At 39.9% G+C, this 20,034-nt stretch overlaps 1 protein-coding gene across 8 annotated transcripts in view; it reads right to left on the bottom strand.

Annotated features, from left to right (window-relative positions):
* Nin (ninein) overlaps positions 1-20,034 on the bottom strand; it is a 106,327-nt gene that overhangs the window by 67,143 nt on the left and 19,150 nt on the right. For all 8 annotated transcript variants that reach the window (XM_078050145.1, XM_021724860.3, XM_021724859.3 and 5 more), the window contains 2 exons: positions 16,778-16,859; positions 4,794-4,963 (listed from right to left, as the gene is read on the bottom strand). In XM_078050145.1, the coding sequence (XP_077906271.1) occupies positions 4,794-4,963; positions 16,778-16,859 (252 nt within the window). The remainder of the gene's footprint in view (positions 1-4,793; positions 4,964-16,777; positions 16,860-20,034) is intronic.

Genomic DNA, 20,034 nt, shown 5'->3' with positions numbered 1-20,034 from the left:
ACTAGACCTGATCTATTCCCTGTGGAGGAAAACAGTTAACAAGGTGTCCCCTGTTTTCAACCAGGACAGAAAGCAAAGTGGCCCTGCCCCAATTGTATTAATTGCACAATCTTTCCTACCAAGTCTGAAGAATACAGAATAGAATAATTGAGAATTCATTTTCTCTTTTCCTTCTTTCCATCTACCTCAAAAGAAACATGAGCATAAAATTCAAGGTCAGTTCAGTAGCTCCTGCATACAAAAGGAGAAAAAATGTTCATTTCCAAACCTAAAAAAAAAAAAAATCTCACTTCTGTTTCTTAATGAAGTAAAGCACAAACAGCTACTATCAAAACCTTCTCATTAATTGCACCTCAGTTTGGAATCAAGAATGTGTCCTTTGTTGGGTTAATTCAAAGTAGACTGTCCTTTTGAATTGACTTGGGTGAAAATGACGTCACGAAAAAAGAAAAATCACCACTTTTCTTTCAATACTACCCAGAAGAGAGGTCAGATGCCCAAGGGATCCATTTGCCACATAAACACACTAAATTGGAAGGCGAATGCTTATTGCAGCCTGCCAGTTGGACCTACCTGTCTCTTGTGAATTAGTGCATTCTGTTCAGGGTTTCCAAATGAAATTCTGAAACACCACACTTCAGTGTTGAAAATTTAGCTAGATTACAGCAGTCTTTTCCCTACAGAGGGCTTTATTGCCTTGTAAACTAAACTTGGTAGGGGAGACATGCTTAATAGCTAGGTTAGATAGACTCAGTTTCAGCAGGAAAGAATCAAATTGCCTGATAAAAGCACTGGGGGAGGGAGAGGAGGCAGGATGGAAACTATTAAAATGTTTACAATTTATGTCAATGCTTTAACATAGATGTACTGAAACAAAAGTCAAACATGATCAAAAACACCTTGTAACAAGGTTTGTTTTCATATGATCTGTGCAGGGAGGGAGCTACCCCACAGTAACAATGTGGGTTCTCACCCATAGCAGCACATCACAATGGTGCACAGTGAACAGTCACCAGATGAGCTCCGAGTTGCTTGCAGCTAATGAAGCCTGAAGCTTCACATGGGACTTACATTAAATATAAATATAGTTGCTTCAAAGCAATCTCCATAATAGCCTCTCTCATGCTCATCTGCATTTCTATATGTTTTCCTGAGTGGGAGAGAAAGAGTGGAGTTATAGGTAGACTGCAGAGAATTATGACTGCTGAGAATTACTGATTTTGGTTTTGCTTGTGGGAAAATGTCTGTCAAATGAGGATTCAGAAAAACACTGGGAATCACTAATCCAGGAGCCCAGGAACAAATTCCTGTCACTAATAGCAACCTCCCTTACTATGGGGTAGCCCTGGAGGGCAAGGAGGAAGAGGTATTGCTTTTCAGATGATTGCTCACTTACTCTGATGGGATGAGTTCTTAACAGGAAGCAAGCCACATGGGGACAGCTTTTGACAGCTGTAACACTGCTTCATCCTACTGCCCACCCTCTGCAAGTCCTCAGGTAAATAAAACTAGTATTAAATTCAACATGGACTAAAATTAGTTTCTTGTTGCTGGGTGTGGTGATGCACACCTGTAATCCCAGTGGTTTGGGAGGCTGAGGCAGGAGGATCATGAGTTCAAAGCCAGCCTCAGCAAAAGCAAGGCACTAAGCAACTCAATGAGACCCTGTCTCTAAATAAAATACAAAACAGAGCTGGGAATGTGGCTCAGTGGTCGAGTGCCCCTGAGTTCAACCCCAGTACCCCCCTTCCCTCTAAATTAGTCTCTCATTGCATAGACCTCCCCTCTTTTAATTTCTGACAATAGGTTCAGGTTTTGGAACTGTCTTCATCCAGAAACTCTGGAATTCCTTCCAGATACTATAGGCCTAAGGCAAGCCAAGAATCTTAACTTCACCTAAGCCAGGGCCCAGGAATCAAAGGAAACCCAGGACTTAACTAAGATAGCTGTCTCTAGCTGCCCATCTGGTTATTCCTTATAAAATATTTACATCTAGGAGAACGAGGCCCACACCTTCCTTCATTATTGCCTGGTAGCACTGACATAAGACTGAGCCCAAAGAACAAATTCTTAGTACCTCCACAGACAGAAGACAAGAGGGACTCAGGCAACCAAAATGGGAGGAAAAAAGAAGCCAACTGTACAATGAAGAACTCCTGACAGGTTCAGACTCCTTGTGAGAGTAAATGAACTCCACAGGTCACTCAGAATTGCTTCCACCCCACAGTCCCCAGTGGGAGCCACTCTAGAATGGGGAAGCTGTCCTAGACAGCTTTTGTAGAAGGGCAGGATTTCAGAGTGGGCCTGTGCCTCCCAACATGTGAACTTCTGTTGGCTGACTGAGTGGCTCTCGATTGCTGAGGCTAATGCAGTAACCGGCCAGGAGGAGGTTGCACATTCACACAGGGCGTGCAACAGGACCGACACACTGACAAAAGGACAGTGTGAGGCGTTGTGTATCAGCAATGGCATGAGTATGATCTGCATCCAGGGTTGCTGCACAGGGCTGGGATTTGCCCTTTCGACTGCCAAAGGGAATGTTGAAAATGCTACATGAGAAGCTATTCATTTTTTCAGAGATGAATTGTTTTGAAAAATGATAGGATCCACTTATAAAACACTTCATTTTTAGGCAAGAAATAAGTGGTTGAGCTTTGGTTTGAACACACCTTTACCAATAAAAAAAGGTGGGGTGGGGAGCAGGACAAGAATGGTTGAACACGCTATCAAAGCAGGATTGCTGAGAGCAGAAATCCAGAGAAATGACCCTCTCCAGGCCTCTATCTGCAGTTCTATTCAAGGAACATGGAGAAAACTGCAGATTCTGTATATAGCATCAAGAGGTCACACCCAAGAGGTTTCTGGAGGATAAAGGGAAGCTATAGGATGTTGGGGCTGGAATGACTCTCCCAATATATCCTTTACAAGCAGAAAGTTTGTACCCAGGCTTAAACTTCGGCTCTTCTTTTTGTTTATACATGAAACCAAACTTTCACTTTTTAAGTAAATCTCACTAAGAGTCCAGTAGATAAGATAAAAAGGGTATAAGAAATGCAGTACCAGCAATGGTCAGATCTGCCCAAGAACTTATTGGATATCATATCAAAAAATAAGTAACCACTTAGTCTTTTAACCCCAAATAATAATCTCTTGAAAACAGTTGGAGAACTGGGAAATTAGACTTAAAAGTGGTTTCCAAATAAAACATATCCACTAAAGTGTTAGAAACATTTTAAACATCCCCCCCACCCAGAGAAGCATCTCATTTATTTCATACTACCCGGAGTTATGAAACAGACTTTATGTAGTAAAATGATATCCTCCCTGATGCAAGACACACACAGTGTTACGAACACTGCACTCCTTGAAGTATGCAAATTACTTGCCTCTCTGAAATTGTATATGTGAAGTTTTGTGCATGTGAGTATGTGTGTTTTCCTGGGAAAGGTCCCTATCTGGATTTTCAAAGGGACCTGAGACAAGGGGAGACCACTAAAACTGTACCTGAGATGGGAAGCAGCCCCTGCCCAACTGACCCACCCAGGGAACCATGATATCCCAGGAAGTGTTTCCCTTCTCCTTGTTTTCAGCCATCATGTCTCACCCACACCCCCCTTTCCTACTTGATTTTCCTCTCTTCCCACTCACAGTTCTGTCACTTCTGGGGTGAGGACAAATGGCATTTGTTTTAAAAAAATGATGCAAACTTCTTCTGTTTGGCAGACTGCTTGTGTGTTCTTGTAAACTTCAGTATTTATTGCCAGTTTCATTTCTGCTCAATACTTGGGTTTCTAGTTAACTCTGGGTTTGTGTATATTCTGGAACGTTGAGCATACCAGATGTTTGATTGCTGGGGACATATTGGGAGCATGTTTCCTGTAGATTTTAGTAAGCTCAACATGGGTGTTAGACAGCCATGAACACACACTCAGCCGGCAATCTATAGATCACTTTCAGGAAGCTGAGGTGCTGTCTCTTTCCCAGTTTATATTAGTATCTGAAATATTTGCAGCCCCAGTCTGAGCTGGGATTTGCAAGAAATATTTAGAGCTTGCTCAGCATGGCATTTTCAATCATATTCTGTAAGTGGGATGCTGGTAAATGAGCCATAAAGAAAGAATAAAGAAAATGTTACTGTTTATTGGTAGATTATGGCAATATGCAAAGTAAACAGAAGGGAGCTAAGGGAGGAAGAAGTGCTGGAGAGGGCGACAGACCTGGGTGTGTCAGAACCAGCAGGAAGAACAGTGGCAACTGCTGAGCAGAGGGAAAGTGCCCCTGCTTGGTATCCTGAGGCAAGAATGGATTATTAGAGCTGCTTTAGCACATCACAAAAGATAAGATGCAGGCTCTTAAACTGCCTAAAAATTTAGCTTTCATTTTCTACCTATAACAGAATGCTGTTTTATAGTTTGGAGTGGGGGAAAGAGAAAGATTTTGCTAGATCTTTAAGTTACTAAAAAAAAATAATAAATAAATAGCTGCACCATTGGGATAAGATATATTCCCAGGAAGAGCTAGAAGTAGAAGACCCCTGACAATATAAATCTAATTGAAATCTAAACATATAAGCATAAAAATGTACAGAATGTCAGCACTCACTCTGAAAGCTGAAACCAAGGAGAAAATATTCAAACAGAAACATTAATCACTATGTCCAAAAGACAAGTAATAAGATTAATGAGAAGTTGGTAACTCAGAAAAGCCTGCATTCAGTCTTAAGTGCCCTTACTTCTCCCAGCTCCATGCCATGCTGAGGTGCATATCCTAGATGTGCTATTCCAACTACTTACCTCATTGCAGTCACCAGCTGGGATGTGTGAAGGTCGCGCTTCTCCATCTAGTGGCTCAATTACTGTCACCTCTGCAAACTCCTCCACAGATTCTTGAAACTCAGGCAAGGACCTTCGTCCATAACGCTTCCCACCTCTAACATATTTGGGCTGAGCTTCCAGGGAGCAGTCTGGACAAGGAGACAAGAGTTGAGGCCACATTACATGAGAATCTCAGCCCTGAGCTAACATTCACAGCCGTTGGATACAGCCTCTTATACCAGCCCTGAAATAAACCACCACTGTTTGCCAGCTGTGGTGGCCGTGGGCGTATGTGAGCTACTGGGTCAGATGCAGAGCACAACTTCTAATTCTGAATGATTTATAGCAGCCCCAGTAGATATCTGCATATCGTAGGAAAGATGCAATGGTTAACAGCAAAGCATTCTAACTCAAAAGTACAGAAGATCAGGAAAAGGTGAAGGATCATATTTGTTCTTCTGTTTACTTAGCTAATGTTCTGCAGGTTGGAGATGCAGATGTGGGTAGAGAGGAAAAAAAAAAAAAACCTAACCAACAGACATCTTGGAGGAAGTCTTGGAAAATGATAATGCAACAGATCTCACACCAGCACTGTAAAGTTAGCATCCACATCAATTAGAAACACCCTCCCTTACCTCAACGACTCCTTGGTCAATTATTCTACTTTATGGCCTATCAGACAAGTAGGAAGGTAAAGCAAAGAGATGGACACAGCAGGATCTAATCAATTAATGGCAGCTAGTCACGTCTATGAAGCCTGGCATCAAGATCTCATTATCAAATTAAAAGCTGTGGAATAAAACAGCAAATGTAAAATTCTATGAAGAAAAACGGTGTGTTGTATTTTTTTTTTCTCTTTATAAGCTTCAGTGTTGTACAAAATGAAAAGGAATGTGAATAAGGGGAGGGCCATCTCTTGGCCTTAAAGGAGGATTTCAGCATTTTGACACTTTGACATGGAAGGTTCAACATTCACCAACTCCACCTTTGCCGCCACCACCACTGCTGCTGCCATCATCACAGCCACCAACACCATCACCACAATGACAGACTAACCTCTTTCTACTATGAACAGCTTTAAAGCAACGAAATAAATAAATACTTCACTCTATTTGAATGTCACCTTAAAGATTTATAAAGTACCTGTGCAGTATTAGGAGAATAAACAATTCAATTAAAATATAAAAGTCTGGCAATGCTTTGATTTCTGTTGTCTTTTTGTCTATAGACACACTGTCTCTCTGGAGAACACAATATGGGTTCTGTTTGAACATGATAGTCCTCACAAAATATCTCAGAACTCAAGACATGTCGATTTTTAGGTGAGGTATGTAAACAGAGCATCAAAATGAGGGTGGCTGATGAGATAAGAGCTGAAAGAACAAAAGCCTTCTTCTACTACCGTTGAACCATGGTAGGTTAGCTCTCACTTTATGGCTTTCCAGGGAGGGCCGATGACCCTGTTGGACTAGCCCTTGCCCTTCCTCTGGCACAAGCTCAGATTTCATGAGACTCACAAATGTGGCCAGAAGCATTCTGAGAATGCTCAGCAAAGCTCAGAGTGAAGTATTTATGCTGGCTATACAATCTCTAGTGATATTTATATCCAGCTTTTAAAAAGTCCCAGTCAAGTCATTTTTATTAGGTCGAGCAATTCTCTTACAGGCAGTGTTCAAACATACAAAATTTATATTGAAAATTGCATGCATATTTGAAGGTACCTTTTCTCAGAAGGGAGTGTGTCAGCTTGTGGGGATTCAGGAGCGGCACAGACACCCGAGCTACTTGGCAGCTGACACCCACAGATGCTAGTCAGATAAGAGGCAATGCAGAACCATCCTTAATTTATTAGATATTCTTAAATTTTAGTGGCAGACAACAAGATACACCATTAGTGACGAGGGGGTGGGGGACTTGGAAAAGATTAAAAGGAAAACTTAAAACCTCAGAAAACAGGATTTTCCCAGTATGAGAACAAAGTCACATCCAGGGATGAAATTGACAGAGGACCTCTTCAATTGCAGGCTGGAATAAAGCCTCCGAAGGAGAAAAGCAACATTCTTAAGAAATCCTACTGTGACTAATCCTAAACTTACCTGTGGATGAAATGATTCCTTGGTTATTAACTACTAACCACCCCCTACTTCAGGGAACAGTGGTGCATTCCAAACAGCTCTTTCTCTAAGCAATAAAAGACAATAGATTGTGAATCATTAGAGACCCATGAAGTTGTGCTTTGCTTACCTACTCACTTCTGCATTGCCAGGAACTTAAGATTTTAAAAAATGTATTCTATTATAATAACCAATTTTAAGCAAACTTTAATATCTTCTATAGAATATACCTATTATAGTCAAACTCTAGAGAGATCTATTAAACTGTATAATCTTTTAGAATAAAGATATTAGCACACAGAAAAGAAAAATAGATTATTAATGTTTCCTCATCACTGAATTTTCAAAACCATCTGTGTGACCAAAAGAAAATTAGAGTCCACACACCATTTAAAAATAGTTATCTCTTAGAATTATACTTAGACATTTCTATTGAGAACATTAATGTCATTGAAATTATATGATAAGAAGAGAAGAGAGACCACAAGAATAAGGAATTCCAGGGAGAACATTCATAGTCAACAGCCACTGCTGTGTTAAGCATCGGAAAACCACGATTCTCCTTATTCGTCTCAAGCAGGGCTTCAGAAGTCAACAGCAGCAGAACACCAGTCAGTCCATGGCCAGGATATTAAGACTAAAGAATGCCTTGGGCTGGGGTGAGGCCCTGGGTTCAATCCTCAGCACCACATAAAGATAAATAAAATAAAGGTATTGTGTCTATCTACAACAAATATATTTAAAAAAAGAAAAAGAATGCCTTGTTCCTTCTTACCAGGCATAGGAGCAAAAACTGAAGCACTGGGGCAAAGTTAGTTTATTTACTTTATGAGAATATTCAGATGTAATTTTTTTAGGGTTTTATTCTGAAACAATGTACCCATGCCAGATGACATGGGGTTATTTGGTTTGTTAAGAAATAAAATTATTTACATCCCATAGTTTCCTTTGACATAGATGTAAGGAATGCTCTGGTCATGAGCTCCAAGAAGAAATGTGAAACGCCAATTATACAAAGTAGAACTGCTCTGTCTTTGGTATTTTAGTTCCTTGAAAGTGTATTTATGATTCTGCCTGAGTCTCACTTCTGAGTCATTTTTCTCTTTCTCCCCTTTTTCATTTCTCCTATTTAGCATCACTACATAAAAATAAAGATAGTCTCTGAAGGATGCACACCAGCCTGCCTTGGGGAGTCTCAGATCCATCCTGGGAGAGGTTATGGTAAGGTAGTTGAGATGCTCTAGGTTTAATTCCCAAAACCAAACAATTGGTTATGAGTAGGGGACAAAAGAGAAACCTTGGTTTAATCCCCTTAAGATGCTTGAGTAATGTGGAAGAAACCAATAATCTCTAACAAGCAGGTGGAGTGAAAGATCTGATTCAAAATTCAAAAGATGAAAGGGGGAAAAAGCCCTATCCCTTTTAATCTTAGAAATAAAGGCTGGGTGCTCATTCTTCACTATACATCTTATTTGTCCCAAGAAGAAAAGCTGCAGAGATGTGGTAATTTTCCCCCATCCAGATCAGAATGAACCTCCACACACATGTACGACTTGTGACCAGAAGGTCCTGAACTTACAATAAAAAGAAAATTGAAACACAGCATCAGGGAGAAAGATACTCCAAGTGGATGAGCCAACTGCAGGCAGGGAAACAAACAACAGTGGCATGCCCATTCCTCTTCCAACTCTTCCCAGGAGTGCTGATGGCAGGAACCCCAGCCACCAACATGATGCAGGTGTCTTCTTGGAATGCTCAGGTGTCCTAAACACACTGCATGGATGGCCAAAGGCATAATGACAAGACACTAAGGGAAGCTCCACTTAATCAAATGCTTTCTGGGCACAAGTGCAAGCTTAGGACCGCAGATGAAGTGGCATCCATAGCACACACATGAGAAGTTAAAGCAGGTTTTCAAAGCTGCCCTCTAGTGTTACATTCACTTCACCTCATATTTACTGGACCTGCCATGAGCAGGGCATTATGTTATACTTGTTGAGACACAACATGGACATTTTATCATTTTCTGAAGCAAACTTCTTGGATCTCCCATATCACCTGATGCTATTTCCAAGGATGAAGAAGAAAGCCTGGCCCTGAGGGTGCAGCCATTCTTATTTTGGAATTGCTACTGCAGACTCTTGCTTTCTGTTTGCCTTCCTGACCCACTTAGCCTAGGCAGTCATTCCCAGTGACACCGCCCCCTTCCAAAGAATCTCAGCAGAGAGGACGCCAATCCAAGCCTATCATACTGCACTCCTGAGCTCACAGGATTCCTAAAACCCATTTGACATTAACAAAGGATAAAAAATGAAACATGTGCAAACCTCCAGACAAACACCCCCAAGAAGCTTTCTTGGGAAAATGAGCACACCCTGCCCCACTGAGCATCCCCACCTCCTCACCGGTTATGAATGTGCCATCACACAGGGACTGCAAATCCCCATCTGATTCTAAATAAGAGAAGGAATCAAAGGACAAACCAAGAACAAGACCAGGAGAGAGATTTACATATTTAGAGCAAATGACAGAGATTGACATAGAGGCAGAAAGACTGAGAGAAAGAGAAAGAGAGAGAGAAGGCGGTGAGGGCACAGGAGATGGCAAACTTAAAGGCTTGAGGAGGAATGCAGGAGGGAAAAAAGAGAAACAAAATGAGAAAGGGGATCAAGAGGCACGAGAAGAGCAGAGAAGGGGACGAAGGAGGAGGGTTTAGGTGAGTTAAGGCAGTGGAAAGGTGTAGGGAGGAGTAAGAAGGGGGAGAGAGGCCAACAGAGAATGGACAACACAAAAAAGACACTAGCAAAAGCCTTGTGACATTATCTGCCATTCCTTTTGCTTCCCAGTGTGCTTCCCTTCCCCAGGAGACATCGTCCCAAGCAGCCTTTTCTCCTCATACTTGTGTGTGTTGCAGGCCTTTCCAAGACAGCTGCCTGGGGGTCCAGAGACATCAGCACCTCACTTCCCATCTACTCCCCTCTCCTGGAATCACCACAAGAGCTACAGATGTTCAATTTGGTCTTTCAGGTTCTCCCAGTGACAAAATTTTAAGAGCAGTCTCCATATCAGTTCTTATGGGTAAGATGCTTCTTACTAGAACACAGGTTTTTTGATACAAAGGTAATAAGGGCAGAGAAAGGCTCCAGGGAGAAAGGCTTTGAGAGGAAGGTTAGCAGCCCCCAAAATGGCTGAAGGTGGTGGGTGAGTGTGGTGTATCCAGGACTGATCAGTGTGACTACTTGGTCTATGTCAGACTTCCAGCAGATGACAATCAGTTAACAAGAAAAGATCTTTGAGTGGATAATGATTATGATTGCTTCCCCAGCCTCAGCATGGAAGGATCAATTGGCTGATCTCTGTTAGGAGGTCCTGCATCAGAAGCCAGTTGGAGGAAAAAAGAATTACAGTTTATCTAATTGAATCCTTTCCATTGTTTAAGGAACAACCCAATACTCATTTCTCTCAAGTAACTTCTTGGCACAACTCTACTGGAACCTTTTTTTCTGTGCATTTGGTATAACTCTTATTGTCTATCGTTTCCAATTTAATAATGATTGCGGTCATATTTTTTTCTAAAAGCAGTTTTTACATGTTAAGATTGCTTACTGGGCTGGATGTATTGGCTCACGCCTATAATCCCAGCCTGTCAGAAGACTGAAGTATGAGGATTGGTAGTTCAAAGCCAGCCTCGGGAACTTAGCAAAGCCCTAAGCAACTCAGTGAGACTCTGTCTATAAGTAAAAAAAAAAAAAAAAAAAAAAAAAAAGGGCTGGGGATGTGGCTCACTGGTTAAGTGCCCCTGGGTTCAATCCCCAGTTAAAAAAAAAAAAAAAAAAAAAAGATTGCTTACTCATCTTACTTCTTACTAGAACACAGGTTTTTGATAAAAAGGTAATAAGGGTGGAGAAAGGCTGCAGTCCATTCTTCTGAACTTATTGGAATCTTGCATTTTTAATTGAGTTATTATTGTTATTGCTTTTTAGGGGGAAAATGAGTCTTAAAATCACAATTGTTACACTTTCCAGGACAGCAAGGCTTCGTGGAAAGAGACTGGGCCTTGTACCCAAATACTCAACTGCTCTCAGGGTTAGGAATACTTCAACTCAGGAAGGCTTGGTTTCCTCATCTGGAAGGAGTGAAAAGAACAGGAGCTCCATGGAGCAAGGTCACCAATTGGTCTAGCAGCTTCTGTCCCGGGAGCTCTGGCCACACTCTGGTTCTTTCAGACTTCTACAGAGCCAGTGGCAGCCCAAAACCAACAGGCCAGGGACAGGTACCCAGCAGTGGGTGCCTGGAGGAGCAAAATCAGGAAGAATATCCCAGCCCTCAACCTCACAGTCGATTTCCTCAATTTCATTTTTTTTTTTTTTTGTAACAAATAAGATCAGTGGCAAATGTATAATGACATTATGCAGTTTCTCATCTCAGAAACTGGAACTGTCCTGGTCCTGATCTTGTGCTTGTCCTAATTTTCTCTTCCTTGTTAGTTTACTTTCCCTTCATTTGGGCTGATGCAAGAGGATGGGCTGATGCAAAAGGGACACACTAATTCTCTGTAGAAAACCACCATTTTCATGTCCTCTGTTTGGAAACCTTAGAGACTCACTGATGTTAAAATTAAAATATAGGCACAACTTCCAAGTCATCTGCTTCATTATCAAAATTCTCATAAGTCCCATTTATTTAATTTTAAATAACATGAACAGCTCTAGCACAAATACATATAATTTTAAAAGATTGCTTTTGATCCTTAGTAAAATTACCATAACAAGGAATCTTCTATGGCAAAGTTTAATAGCTGCTTAGTCTTTGATTATATAGATATACCACAATATTTTTTTGCCTACTAATAAACTGCCAATTTTTTTCTCTTGACACATGCACACACTGACATGAGTACTTAGATATAGCTCTTTACACATATTCATAATTACTTATGTTGCATAAAATCTGAGAGTTGCACTGAACAACCAAAATCATTATTATAGTTCTTGGTATCTATTATCTTCTATAATTCTAGAAAGGTTCTATCACTTTATGTGACCACCGGTAGTAGGCATGAGTGTTTTCAATTTTATGATATTAAAAACACACTCTTGGGCTGGGGCTGTGGCTCAGTGGTAGAGCGCTCGCCTAGCATGTGTAAGGCCCTGGGTTCGATCCTCAGTACCACATAAAAATAAACAAACAAAATAAAGGTATGTGTATAACTAAAATATAAATATTTAAAAAATTCATTCTTAACACCTTCTTTCAATTGTATTTTAATTGGTGGTAATGTTTTATTTCACTCTTAACTTTTGGAAAAAATTTTTGGTCCTCACTATTAGCATGTCATCAACACCAGGAGAACAGGGATTAAGTTCTCACTTATCTTACTTAGCCAAACAGAGGACACAGAACATGTCTCTTGGGCTATCTGTGTGTAATGCCTCCCCAAAACAGAGATGTTAGCCGGACTTCAGAGGTGGACCCAACACCTCTGAACACAGTTGCAAACACAAATCTTCCATTGCTGCAAATCAACATGGAACCCAATGCCTTACCATAGAACCTGCTCCACTGCACGTTTACTAAGTGAATGAAAAGATAACTGTTTATTATATTGATGGCTTCTTCAAAGTATAAGAAAAATAATTGTGAGTAGGGCAGTTCTTGGAATTAGGAAGGTCTGTCACAAAACAAAACAAAACAATCACCTTTACCACAACACTGCCCAGCCCTGCTTTTCTAATGAGTTGGCTTTTCCAAACCTGAGTTTCTCTCCCTCCAATAAACAAAGGAAAGACACTTTCAATGAACCATTATCAGGGAAAGGGCTTCCTGCATTATGCTAACATCTACTATAAAACAGAAATCTAGTGCAAGATGCATCAAATAAGAGCAAAATCTCTGGGGACTAGATTCAGCCAGCATGCTGATGCCATGTAGCTGAGAGCCTGTGGCAGCATTTCCACTACAAAATGCAATAATGCAGAGCCGTCACAAATTGAATGAAGAGGTAATAATTAACTTGTTGCACCTCTCTTATTCCAGAAAAATAATTTAAAAATTAAATTGTACATGTAGATATGAGGGGAACTATGCCACTGGGAATGCTGGTCACTTTGAAACTTACAAAGGACTCCCCTACATTTGCAGTCCATTATTCTGAACTTATTGGAATCTTGCACTTTTTATTGAGTTATTATTGTTATTGCTTTTTAGAGGAAAAATGAGACTTAAAATCACAAATAAGAGAGTTATAAGATGCTGAAAGTAATCTAGTTCACAACTTCTCATTTTAAAACCTCAGAGAAGTAATAAATAGCAGAGCCAAAGATTATGGAAATAATGACTTAATTTCATCTCCTTTGAAATCCCATTAGATCTTTGATTTTGTTCTATGTAAATAATTTCTTTTATTAGAGGAATATAAAAGATACTGAGCATTCGTCCTTAGGAAGAAGCACTTTAAAGTGTCAATTTACGTTAGGTAAAATATTATAGAAACACAAAAGCTAGCTTTTTTCAGAGATTTAGATAATGTCATTTAGATATTAGAAGACAACACAATTGAATCTTGAAGCTTAAAGGGATTTTAGGTATTTTCTAATATGACCAATTTTAGATAGGAGCTGATTGAAGACAGCAGAGATGAGACATATAAGGGCACACGATCAGAGGGGCTGAGTCAGTGTTTCCTAACTCCTTGCTCAAGGTTCTGTCTGTCTTATCAAGTTGACTTTTCTATATTACAGCCTGGTATGGCACCTGATAATTTAACTCATAAAAATCCTAAGTGTTATAAAATATGCATGGGCTATCACTATGGCCCTCTTATTTTTTCAGTCTCCTTCTATTGTTTAAGGGCAGCTTTTTCCTCTTCAAGTATACCAGGACCACTGATTTTAAAAGCCAAGGCAAAAACAGTCCTGGCCCTTGTGGTAAAATATGAGTGGAGTACTGAGCACTCAACAATGAAAGACAAAGGTATCCCTGCAACCAACCATCATCTGCAACACATTCTCATTCACTTCTTGATGCCTCTGGCCACTTGGCAGCCTTGTTGGGCCAGGATGCACTGAGGACCAACTCATCCATTGAAGGTTAAAAGTCCTTAACCTAAACCCAGTACGTCCCTGGTACCCAGGTGATGCAATATTAGCATCCTCCTCTGCTATTATCTGTGACACTTCAATTAGGCTCTGTTCCTCCTTAGGCTTCAATTTGTTCTATGATAAAACTGCAGAGATCTCTGCAGTTCTAAAATGCAATGGTCTGTTATTTAAGGGACAGTTATTGTTATAAAGGGAGAGAGAAAGCTGAACTCAGGTGGCTTCCTAATGCACTGCATTGGAGTCCTCACTCTTTTCTGTCTCTGCCTACCCAAACCAGTCAGTCAGAGTGGTTAGAAGAATGCTTAAGGGAAAGAATTGCTTGATCCTCATGAACAACTGGTGAAGCCAGGGAGAGATGGACAAAAACAAAGCAGAGATATTTAGAACAAAGCCGGGAATGTGGGAGGAAGAGCTGATTCATGTCTCTTATTAGATAAAATAGTCTTAAGGCACAGACTCAATTCTAGATTTTATCCTGGCAGAACAAATGTTAGGGAAGTCATTTAAATCCTGGCTGTTGCTTTACACTAATTTGGGGGCAGTTCTATCACAAAGCTTGCTGCAGTCTACCCCAAGGACAGGGCACATGGCAAGACTATAAAAATCTCTTCTGTGTTATCCTGGGAGACTGGTCCAAATCATAACCTCTGCCCACACAGCAGCAAGATACACACATAACTATGAAACCACCATCTGCAGCTTGATGTATCTGCTTTACTTCCTGCTGTGACCAAGCTCAAACAGCCATGTTCTAGCTCATTCTATTGCTTATATTACAACCCAGCACAAGTCTAGGGGGCAACCTCCACATCTGTGATCACCATAAATCTCTATCTTTATTATGACAATTTTCTGGCAGGTGACAGTACAGGTTTTGAAGAAAGGGCGGTGAAAGGACCACGTGGACTAGTAGCAGGTCTACCCCTTCCAAATCCATACAAAATCACATTATCAGCCCAGAGAAGGCTGAATTTATGTCTCTATTACCTATGTTCATATGAACTGAAATGTACATCAGCAGTGATATCACCATTGTCCTATCAGAGTTCCTAGATCTTGTGTAATTGTTATCAAGATGAAAAAAAATTACCTTTAAAAAGTAAAAATACCAAAAAAATGTGACATCCCATAATTAACAAACATCCTTGTTCCAGTAGTAGTCACCTACAGAAATTTTACCATCTGTCTGGAAAAATCTCAAGAGTGTAATACCCTCTTGCTCAGGCTTCTGAAGGAGAATGCTGGCAAGCCTCAGAGTTGAGACTAGCCTTCCTAGGGATGGTGAGCATCAGCAAACACGGGGACACAGTCCATAATCCAAGACAATGTGGAAGGCAGAGTTCAGATACCTGGCACAAATCTGGAACATTTCAGAAGGTACAAAGAAGAACTAGATCACTGGCGAGGATAAGAAATGAGTTCCCTTCTGTTTCATCTAAATAGGTCACACTGAACATGTACTGGTAGCCACAAAAATGTCAATGATTTCTCCTTGGTCTCAAACCTCATTGTATTTTTGATGTTCTCTGTTTTTTTAAAGTCAGGTTTATTGTGATGACACTTACTTTGAGAAAATTTCATCTTTTCAATGCACAATCTACAGGTTGGAAAGAGCTCACATAATCATGTAAACTAACATTACTATTGAGATATAAAAGTTTCATCATAACCAAAATTCCATCATGTAGGAGTTTTAATCAATCCCTCCATCTAGCCTATGACAACCACTGATTTGATAAACCAGACTGCACTCTGATACAAATTTCTGTACTGTCTAGACTTCCCTCTTAAATATTTACCATATTTTATTGATTCCAACACCAGAATTGAGCACAATGAAATCAGGTCATATTTCAAAATCAATGGCATCTTAATTTATCTGGAAACATTTTTTAAAAAAATTTATTCTTTTTAGATATACATGACAGTAGCTGACAACAAATATTAAGAAATCCCTAAAATAGCAATGCATCTCATAATGTACAGTTCTTTAAAAAAAATCAGCGAAGTCTTTTATTTCTTAACATTCATTGACTACTTACTATGTGCTGAGCGCTCTTCTAGACACTGGAAACATAAAAATGAATACACAGCCCTCAAGGAGCTAACACTTGAAAGGAGGAGACATAAATAATAATAAAAATGCCTATGGTAATGTCTGTAGCAAAGGCCTAGCCACTCACTGAGACTAAAAAGAACTATCTCTAGGTCAGAATCTTTCTTTAGGAAAAATATCCCCCAAATCACAGGCTTCCATGTACACAGGAAATAAGAATGAGGGTGGTCACCATTCAGCTTCTCCCCACTCATTCCAGGAGTGAGTTATTGCCATACCATATGACATATTGCCTAGGAACAATCCAATTATTTTTCCATAATATGCTGCTATAGTGGAGAAGTCTCATTTTAGTGTTCAACAGCTGCAAGGCTTTTATGATAATATCGAAAGAAAGAAGTCACTGGAAATAACTGCTCAATCTGTGAAAGGCAGATGTCCCAAATCCTTCACACACATGCTTCAAGGTCCCCACATTTTTCCCTGGACAACTTTTTTTTTTAAAAAATATTTATTTTTTAGTTGTAGTTGGACACAATATCTTTATTTTATTTATTTATTTTTATGTGATGCTGAGAATCGAACCCAGGGCCGCACATGTGTTAGGTGAGTGCTCTACCACTGAGCCACAACCCCAGCCCTCCCTGGACAACTTTCAAAGGGAAGGTAGAAGAGGAACATCTGTGTCCTTACCTGGTTCTTGAAAGTGCTCCTCATTAGACAAAGTCCTAGACAAGATTAGTATTAATGCTTCTTTGAATTGGTCAAAATGCACCTAAAAAATAAAAATAAAAAATTTAAAATCATTTCCACAGTGCCAAGATATCTATGAGATACCAGAAGAGTTTGTTCCCATCCTGACAGCCTTGAAGTGAGTCATTGCACACCTTTGTCCCCTTTTTTCTACATTTCTCTAAAGTACAGAAGGGACAATGGGCTGATCATTTTGATATTCAGTGCCATAAACAAATTAGTATTATATCAACATTGATATTTATTCAATCTCCAAGGGAAAAAGCTGTACAGCAAAACCCTCTTAAAAGCTCAAAAGCTTAAAAGATATATATATATATATATATATATATATATATATCTTTTAAGAGTTAAATACACACACATGTGTGTGTGTGTGTGTGTGTGTATGTGTGTGTGTATTTAACTCTTAGCTTCTTTTATTTTTTCAAAGAAGAACAGAAAAGAAAAATGTTAGGTTAGATATTAGGAAAAACTTCCCAAATAAAGTTTTAGCTCTTAAGATATTCTAGAAGAGGTAAGCTTTCTTTTGAGGATGACTGGACTATGGTCTTGCCTGGGGCAGGAATATAATAATTTATCTCCCAGTTGCCCAAGAGTCTATAAACAAGCATAAGTCAATAGCAAATACAGGAGATAAGAGAATCTTGAGAAGAATTTTCATGAATCCATAATAATACAACTGCCTTGACTGTAGTGTGAAAGAATCTGTCTTATTTAAGGAAATAGTCAGAACTGGGATATTATTTTGCTTAAAAGCATAAAACAATTTTCTTTGTGGCCAGCTAGATTTTTCTATAACTTCAACTTAAGGGACAGGAAGAAGAGATGGTAGTTCTTCTCATCATAAGGCTTCTTGGATAATGTGGCACTCCATAGATAAATACAAAATGAAAGTTTGATAAATGTTGCAAACTTTGCTGCTGTGGATTTTTCTGAATGTCATTACAAAACACTGCCTAGAGGCTTAAACATAGGTGACAGATTAAAAAACACCCCCTAGTTAAATTTGGAAAAGCAAGAAACCTTATTGGTTATCTAAACAATGGGGGAAAATCAGATAAGATATTACCTGTGCAATGGAAGCAAAGCAGAAGAATCTATCTTCATTTATGTCATAAAATTGTGTTTGCTTACAATTTAACACAAACTTCCAAGGAATATATGACTGCCCGATCACATAATTTTAATTAAATAAAATTACTTCCCCAAATCATATTTCTTTTAGACTGAATGTTACATATTTAAAAATTTTCAATTGTATATATTTAATGTGTACAACCTGGTGGCTTGATTTATATTTATATACTATAAAAAATCACCATAACCAACCTAATTAACATATCCATCATCTCATAGGTTTATTACTTTTAAAACTGCTTGTTGTCACGAGGACATTTAGGATCTATATCCTCTTGGCAAATTTCAAGTTAGATTTATGGTCTTGAAAAATCAACAAAGGAGCTACAGTAGTTTGTCATGGGAGGCAGGGCATCTGCTAAAGAGATAGTGGGATACAACCCATGGACAGTTAAACAGTTGCAGAAATGCAAGCTCTGCTAACCAGGTTTCACAACTGACAAATTACTTCAAAACCCCTGGGAGGGAGGATCTGTGGTCCTAGTTTCAGGAACGGGCTTTAAGCACAGTGTACCCCAGTTCTAGTTCACATGGCAACACCATCTTCCCTACCAGCCATTCATAAACATCCCATACCCAGGAGCTTTCCCATTCGGGCCACTTAATGGGCATCTCCTAATTCCTAGCAGAAGTATTCCTTTTCCCAGGGCAGGCAGCAGAGGGTTTGGAAGGACACAGAGAGGCTCTGGTATCAGGCAGGTCCAGGTTCTAACTCTGGTGCTGCTGATCACTTCCTGTTGTGAAACTGCTGAACCTCTCTGAGCTACACTTTGCTCATCTGTCAAATTGAGGATATCTATCAAATAATATAATTCACTCAACAAATATTTATTGAATAGCTGCTAAGTGTCAAGCACTGTCAGATACACTGCACAAATCTGGAACATTTCAGAAGGTACAAAGAAGAACTAGATCACTGGTGAGGATAAGAAATGAGTTCCCACCTGTTTCATCTAAACAGACAATGGTGAAAGAGCAGAGAACAAGAGTGACAAAAGACTTGGCTTCACGGAACTCCGGCTCTCGGGAAATATCACAAGGAGTCAGGCAGGTACTATGCTAACAGCACTGTATGAATTTTATGGTTTTTAGAGTAACTCCTCTCTCATCATGTTACCAGCATTCTAACTCAGAGCCCTGACTCTGGGGTCCTATCTAACCAGTCTCAACCAACCTGCCCCCCAAAAAAATAAGCGGAAAAGGTCATAGTGAAATATAGCAAAGGGAGCTTTAGTTAATATGGCCATAATGGGAAGGCAAAGTGTGAGATCCAGCATCTCAGCCCTGTCTTGGGGCACTGATGGGTGATTTAGGTTCAAACAGGAAGGATTGGGGGTCAAGAGGTAGGCATAATTAAACAGCTTTGGTCAAACTTGTCTGGTTGATCATTCTTTCAGTTCTGGTTCCATGAAGTGGCACCAGAGAAGTCCCTATCACTTCACGGGGGGCAATTTATACTTGTGGTTCTGGATGTTTATCCAGTAGACCTGCGATCCTGGAGAGTGGGAACTCAATTCTCATGAAGTGACTGCTCATGGTGTTCCTGGAAGGTGGAGGACAAGGATTTAAAACTTCTAGGTGCTGCTCCAGAGATCTGAAACTGCATGCCATAGACTTCCCTGCAAATTTGGCTTCAGTCTTGAAGAGGGATGAGACATGTTGGCTAAATTTACGACAAAAAACCCTTATATTACTAGTTTTAGATAAGTACTCCTGGGCTGGGGATGTGGCTCAAGCGGTAGCGCGCTCGCCTGGCATGCGTGCGGCATGGGTTCGATCCTCAGCACCACATACCAACAAAAGATGTTGTGCCCGCCGAGAACTAAAAAATAAATATTAAAAATTTTCTCTCTCTCTCTCTCTCCCCCCCCTCTCTCCCCCCTCTCTCACTCTCTCTTAAAAAAAAAAAAAAGATAAGTACTCCTTAGTTACTCCTTAGTTGATGAACATGCCTATGTTCAAAGCTGAGCAGGGACCCAACCCAAAGTTTAAGGAAATAAAGGAGACAGATACAAAACCTGTAGGGCTCAGTAGACCCAGGAGGTCGCAGCTTTTAG

Source organism: Ictidomys tridecemlineatus, chromosome 5, assembly GCF_052094955.1.
Source record: "Ictidomys tridecemlineatus isolate mIctTri1 chromosome 5, mIctTri1.hap1, whole genome shotgun sequence".
NCBI lineage: Eukaryota > Metazoa > Chordata > Mammalia > Rodentia > Sciuridae > Ictidomys > Ictidomys tridecemlineatus.
This window is presented reverse-complemented; position numbering and strand designations above follow the sequence as displayed.